Source organism: Theobroma cacao, chromosome 5 (assembly GCF_053813885.1).
Source record: "Theobroma cacao isolate CCN51 chromosome 5, ASM5381388v1, whole genome shotgun sequence".
NCBI lineage: Eukaryota > Viridiplantae > Streptophyta > Magnoliopsida > Malvales > Malvaceae > Theobroma > Theobroma cacao.
The window spans coordinates 46,950,533-46,957,783 of record NC_142643.1 but is presented as its reverse complement, the minus strand read 5'-3'; the positions used below and the strand labels follow the sequence as shown (position 1 = coordinate 46,957,783).

The 7,251-nt window shown below is 36.8% G+C and overlaps 1 protein-coding gene across 1 annotated transcript; it reads right to left on the bottom strand.

The window, feature by feature from the left end:
* Window positions 1-415: 415 nt before the first annotated feature.
* Window positions 416-4,531, bottom strand: LOC18600521 (topless-related protein 3-like). The gene is made up of 14 exons (XM_088806454.1): window positions 4,440-4,531; window positions 4,282-4,355; window positions 4,099-4,194; window positions 3,921-4,016; window positions 3,342-3,469; window positions 2,922-3,156; window positions 2,615-2,833; window positions 2,425-2,535; window positions 2,142-2,321; window positions 1,944-2,072; window positions 1,742-1,837; window positions 1,233-1,415; window positions 968-1,143; window positions 416-816 (listed from the first exon to the last, which is right to left on the bottom strand). Exons 1-14 carry the CDS (start codon window positions 4,492-4,494, stop codon window positions 600-602), a joined length of 1,995 nt encoding a protein of 664 aa, XP_088662580.1. The 5' UTR covers window positions 4,495-4,531; the 3' UTR covers window positions 416-599.
* Between the last annotated feature and the right edge of the window lie 2,720 nt (window positions 4,532-7,251).

Genomic DNA, 7,251 nt, shown 5'->3' with positions numbered 1-7,251 from the left:
GGTGTCCCTGATAATTGTGTAATTATGATTATTAAAGGGGTCTTTGATAATCGAAAAGGGGAGAAGGTGAAAATATATACATACTACAGGGGAAGTTAAATCTAACAATGAATTAACGTTCTATCAAATTCACCCTCAATTAAAATGAATGAAGCATTAGTATTTATCAATCTTAGTTAAGTCTCTATTTACCCTTCTTTTCTGCAGGCTCAGCTTGATATATATATACATATATATATATATATATATATGCTTATTGGATGATGATTATTTCTTGATTGAAAGATAATTTAGTACTTAAAATACAAGAAATTAAAATTACTAATGAGTTTATTAGGCAAAAATAATAAAAATAGTATTAAGTCTGTTTCCAAGAAAAAAGAAAAACACTCTAAAGGGGTTAAGTACAAGCAAATTAAAACTACAACAACTATGAATCAAGTAGGAGGATTATACAAGAATGGGGCAATTCCTAAAACATTTACCCTTACTTTTAAATAAGATGGGGTTGGGACATATGGTAGACTAACAAGCAAGAACCTAAGCATCTACATTTCATAAATTACACAAGACATTTTTGGATACTAGTATAACATATCTCATCTTTCTAACTGATCCGGTGTGTGATTGCTCGTTGCAGATGACGACGTCATCCTACCATTCACCACACCGCTATCGACCGGTTGACTCACTTGCCATTTCCCTTCCGATTCTGTGGGCTCCATCACTTTAACGGATCCATCGCTCAAACCAATTGCAAATTGGTTTGCCTCCTTCGGATGTGCAGCCACCACAAATGGGTATACAACTTGCTTTCTGTTAAAAAAACAATATGCTCATTACGAAAGCAACACCAGAAAAATTTGAATGGTTGCTGTAGTACATGCAATGCACCAAAACCTACTAACAGGAATTTAAAGGCGACTACAGGCACCATGCTTGCACGGGAATACAACAGATAACTTACCCCTTTAAGATTGCCTGGGACAGGTGAACTGATGAAGCAATACGACATATAAGTCTCAGGCTATCAGCATCAAACACCCCAACATTACCATCACAAAAGGTAGCATAAACAGATTGGCTGTTACAGGAGTATGTTGCATAAGATATGGGCGCAGGCAGAACATCTTGAGAAACCCACTGCAGCAAATCAATGGATTAGAAAGTGTTCCCTCTGTCAAATTCAATATTATATCATTAAAATCTACACCACTTTTTGTCTTTCCAACCTGTCGAACACGCTCCATCTTGGAGGCATTGTATATTGCTAACTGCGTTTCATGAACTACCAGCAAGCGAATTCCATCGGAGTGAAACTGTACTCGTGTGTCACCCGTAGGTGCCTTTCCAGCTGGCATTTGCATTGCAACCGATTTCGTTTTCACCCATGTAAAAATGCTCCACACACACAGCTGCAGAGAACAGCAAGATGTTAGCAAGTAATATGCATGGCCAATAGTGGGAACAAGAGTATGTAATTATCAATAAAAAAAGTTACAAGAAACACGTAAAAGGTCCTAAACCAGATGAAAGAAGAAAGCATGAGCATTATAAAAATATAAAAAATTAAACGTTAACAATTGACAAAATTATGTACAAAAACCAATTGGCAAAATTAGTTATATCTTTTCTATTTTTTAATGATTTTTTCGAAAGTTAATGGTTTTGTATCATTTACACTCCATAGATAAGATATGGACTAAAATAAGTAAAAATGACAAGCCTGGATTCCACTTACATGAGCATCAGCACCTGAAGAAACCAAGATATTGAGGCTGGTTGAAAAAGCCAAACCGGTTATTTGCGTTCGGTGACCTCTCAATTTTGATTTCACCTAAAAAATTTAAAACAGAATACATTGGGACCACTTAAGAGAACAGGATAATACAAGGGGAAGAAGAATAGTAAGAACACGTCAAAAAAATGTTAGAAAGTATCACCTCATCCACCCGAACATTGTAAATATGGAGAGTTGAATCCTCCATTCCAATTGCTATGATATTATTATCCTGAGGCTGGAATGCTAGGAAAGTTGAAGCTGGAGGAGGGGACATGAATGTTGTCATTACCTGCAAATCATGTGTTATTAGCATGCCAAACAAAAAGAACTATCAACACAAGAGCACATGAAGGCATACCTCGAAAGTCATCATGTTAAATAAAGAAACTTTTCCACCAGTGGCTGACATTACATAAGAATCATTATTTGAGAGTGCTATGCATGGTACAGCCTCTTCCAGGTTGACACCTGAGACATCATTAGTCATAAGAAGACCACTATTTGGTTGCCAATGCTGTGGAACAACATTGGTAGTGGCCTTTAAAGTTTAAAGGACTTTAGAGTTCTCTCCATTAAAATGAAATTATAGAGAAAATCTCGCAAGTGAAACAAGCAATGTTATTCAAGAGAAAGTGTTGTACCTTCCTAGATGGATTCTGTTCATTGCGGGGCCACTTCCATAGCTTCTGAACACCGTTTGAACCAAGTGCCAAAATACCAACACCAGAATTGGTATATAGAAGCCGAACAACCTTCAAAGAGATGCAATGATTCAGAGCTAGATAGTACAAAAGCATGGTATAAAACTGATTATTAGAAGAACTAACAAACCTTGCTGGAAGTATCTGTGCTGTCAGGTAAGTTAACTAACCGGCACTGAATAGGATCCACAACTTCAGCTAATTGCCAAGGTTTAGTGTGCTCTATTGCATCATCCACAACTTTTAGAGATCTGAGACCCACATCATTGGCAAGTATTTTGAATCCATTGTCTGCTGTTGTGACAGCAAGGAGATTTCCTTCCTTACTGAATCTCACACGGGGAAGACTCTGAAGCAATTAATATGATTATTTAAAAACCAAATTTAATAGCGTACCTGATTTAAAAAGAGCTATAAAATTTGAGCATTTAACTTACAGGGAGTCCACCCTCTGCATCTGTGAAAGTGAGAAGTTTGCTATTATCCATGTCCCAAAACTTTATCTGACTATCTTCTCCTGCAGCTAAAAATTGATTTTGAGTCGTGTCAAATGACACTACACCAGCTGATTTCATTGTAAACCCAGTATAAATCCTCTTTACTACTCTTTCACTTTTATACCACTCAGCCAAATAAGATTGTCCATCTTTACTTGTCCCACAAGTGAACAATCTGAAACAAAAATTAAAAATTAATAAAAAGTTCAAAATTAGAACAAAATGAAGAACTTGTAAATTTGGACAACAAAAGGTTAATTAAAGGTGTTATAAGCAAACAAACTTTTTGGAGAATGAACACAACTCCAAGTTTTTAACAGGAAATTACTAAAATTCCTATCTTAAAATTAGTGATCATACCTATTTCCATCAGCACTGGAAAGCATTGTAGTACACCCGTGACCTAGAGCAACGAAGTCAGCTCCAAAATGCTGATCATTATATGACCAGTGTATAATTGTCCCATCAACAGCGGATGAATATATGAGCTGCAATGATGTAGATAATCAGCAAATGAAAGTATAAATTCCCATCCAAATTGCAAAGGTAAGCTAAGCATTCAGTTGAACCAACAAACACTGTAATCTCCACAAGACACTGGCCTAAAAGGTTAAAAGAGAGTGAGTCAAATGTTTTGGACCAGTATGGAAATGGTTTAAGAAAGCAGGCAGCTCTGTGATGGATATTAAACCACATGGGGAATCATAAATTACAGGCGATGACTGGTGAGAGCACAATGTTATACGAAATTACGTGCATTTAACAAGGTGGCTGTGACAGCATCTTTAGGTAGTGGGGATTGGTTTGAGTTGCAGTCAAGACGGAAACAAAGGCAACTGGTGCAGCAATTTTGCAAGGAAGGCTTGGTCACTTGTTTCCTATTCTTAACACTAAAAAGTATATATAATCAATAACCAACGACATTTTACGTATATCTACCGGAATATTCTGTTCCTGATGTGGGCAGATGGAATAAACTGGTGCATCATGACCTTCAAAACTATACAGCTTTTGTCCCGTCGTTGACTCCCAGACCTACTCCATTTCTTTCATTAGGATGATAACAAGAAATATCCAGTTTAATCAAAACTTTTAGAGAAAATTTACCATCTCTCACCTTTATGAGATTGTCATCTCCACAGGTAACAATGTACTGTTGTTCGTTTGGATGAGCAAAAGCTAAGTCATTTACACCGCCAACATGGGCATCAATCTGTTAAAAAAAGAAGCAGAACAAGAAATAGTCAAACACCAGTTATGCATTCATTTACCTGGAGAAGTAGAAAAATTATCGACTAACCTCTAAGTGTTGGATTAGATCATTAGATCCATGATAAGCATACAAGTGAATTAAGTGTTTGGAAAATGCAACGCCTGCAGCAAGAAAGGCAATAAGTACAAACATATGCAAAAGCTAAATTGTCAGTAATCTATCAAAAAGACACACATCTACTAAACTTTCATCAGGACTCCATGTGACACGGCTGACAGATATGGGTGTATCATTGACCATCAAAGCCTACGAGTAACTCTTCCAACAAAATCAATTGCAAGGTTGAAACCCATAGAAATTGTTAAAACAAACATGAGTCACATAACTGCAATAGTTCAATACATTTGAAAAAGTACAACATAGAGAGAAATCTCAATAAGTAATGACACACAAACCTGAAATGTCGTTGTACATGTCGACATTTCCCACACCTTGAATGGCTTTGTAACCAACTTCTCACGCATTCCAAGTTCCCAGAGTGTGATTTCTCCAATAGCAGAACCCACTGCTCTCAAAGACATTATATGTTGAGTTTTAGGTTAATTAGAATTTTAGATCTTATTTGATTAGGATTTTTATTTGTATACAATATTAAGTAGTTGTATAGTTTTAAACTTCTTATTCCACATCGAATCCTAATCACATTCTACTTTGAACTTTTATACTATAAAAGTAAATTTCTAGGCTTTAGAATTGCAAGTAGTACTTTGAGAGCTCTAGAGAGGGAACATCTTGTAACTCTATCTTTTGCTCTAGGTAAAGCTAGAGTGGTTTGAGTAAGTGTTCTTGGGAGGTTATTGAGGAAGAGTGTGCAAGGGATCTTGGGTTAGTTTGGAAAACCATAAAGGTTAATTTATTATACTTTAAAGTCTCAATAATAGAATAACAGTTTCACTCCGTGGATGTAGGCAAGAGGCCGAACCACGTAAATTCTTGTGTTTTTCTATTTGCTTGTTTTCTCTGAATTTTATCTTTGTTGATTCTTGGGCAATTTTCACAACAAACTGGTATCAGAGCTTCAAGTTCGGTAAATTCAAAATTCAACAAAGATGTCGAAAGTTATTAGTTCTGCGAATTTTTCAATTGAGAAGTTTGATGGGAAGACTAGTTTCACGCAGTGGCATAGAAGGATAAAAGATTTTCTTGTACAGCAAAGTTTAATGCGCCCCTTGCTAGGAAAGGAGAAAGGACAACCAGATGACATGAAGGATGTTAAATGGGCAGAGTTAGAACAAAGGTGTGTGAGCACTATTCGGCTTTGCATTGGAGATAATGTGTTTAATCATGTTATTGATGAGGATTCTACTCTAAGATTATGGGCAAAGTTAGAGAAAATTTACTTGACAAAAAGTCTTTCTAACAAGTTGCAGCTTAGGCGAAAGTTGTATCGCTTAAAGATGGAGGAGAATGGAGACCTCATGAAGCATATGAATGAATTCGATGGAATCATTGATCAGTTGAAGAAGGTTGATGTCAAGGTGGAGGAAGAGAAAAATGCACTATTGTTCCTAGCTTCGCTTCCAGACCCCTATGAGGTATTTGTGGAATCTCTTATATGTGGGATGGATACAATAACGTTAGAAAAAACACAAGCAACGTTAATGTCTCGTGAAGCTTGAAAGAAAAGTAAAGAAGGGGATAGAGATCGAAATGGCTTGGCATTGGTAATTGAAGCTAATAGGAGGAAGTCAACTGGTAAGGGATCTAAGGGTGGCAAGTCTAGATCCAACAATATTCAATACTTTAAATGCAAAGGGTATGGGCATATTAAAAGGGATTGTCCTACAAAAAGGGATGAAAGTAACGAGAACAAAGGTGAGTGTGCTTTCGTTGCTGAAGGTGATGATTGTGATGTTCTTACAATTTCAGAAAATATGGATGCAAATTCTTATTGGTATTTAGATTCTGCTTCTGCTACTCACATATGTTATCAAAAAGATTGTTTTGATTTACTTCAAGAAGGGGTGGCTGGGAATTTGACTTTGGGTAATAAGTCAATAGTGAAGGTCATAGGTCTTGGAGTGGTGAAAATCAAAATGTTTGATGGGGTTGTGCGCTCTTTTGGTGGTGTGGCTTATGTCCCAAAGATGCGTAAGAATCTAATATCATTGAGCCTGTTAGACTCCAAAGGGTATGGATATTCTGCTTGTGATGGAGTGGTAAAAGTCACACAAGGCGACATGGTCCTGATAAGAGGAAATTTGCATAATGGCTTGTATCGTCTAGAATGTGAGGCCTCAAAAGGATGAGAATAGTGCACAGGGGATGGTAGCTACCAAAGTGAGATTTCATTTGTCGAGGAGGTGATGAAAGGTTCTCATGGTGTAGACGATGGTGAAAGAACGAAAAATCTTGCCAGTAGTGAATTGGAAGGGTCGTCGAGGTCCCTTTCCGAAGTCAATTAGTACCATTGACTTGACGGCTACACAGGTGCATTGGCCGTTTTGTGGAATCAAGTGTTGGACCATGCTTGATTCAGTATGTGTAATCGTTGTAATTATAAAGGCCAATGATTTAGAAAGTGTTATGCTTGGAGAGTTGTTCAAGGTGTTGGAAAGTAGGTGGAGTTAGAAAGTTGCAATTAGGTGCGACTAGTGGAAGAGGTTTAAGGAGTTTGAATTCAAGTCAAAGGTGGAGATTTGTTGAGTTTTAAGTTGACTAGAATTCTAGATCTTATTTGATTAGGATTTTTGTTTGTATACAATATTAAGTAGTTGTATAGTTTTAAACTTCTTATTCCACATCAAATCCTAATCACATTCTACTTTGGACTTTTATACTATAAAAGTGAATTTCTAGGTTTTAGAATTGCAAGTAGTGCTTTGAGAGCTCTAGAGAGGGAACATCTTGTAACTCTATCTTTTGCTCTAGGTGGAACTAGAGTGGTTTGAGTAAGTGTTTTTGAGAGGTTATTGAGGAAGTGTTTTTGGGAGGTTATTGAGGAAGAGTGTGCAAGGGATCTTGGGTTAGTTTGGGAAACCATAAAGGTCAATTTAT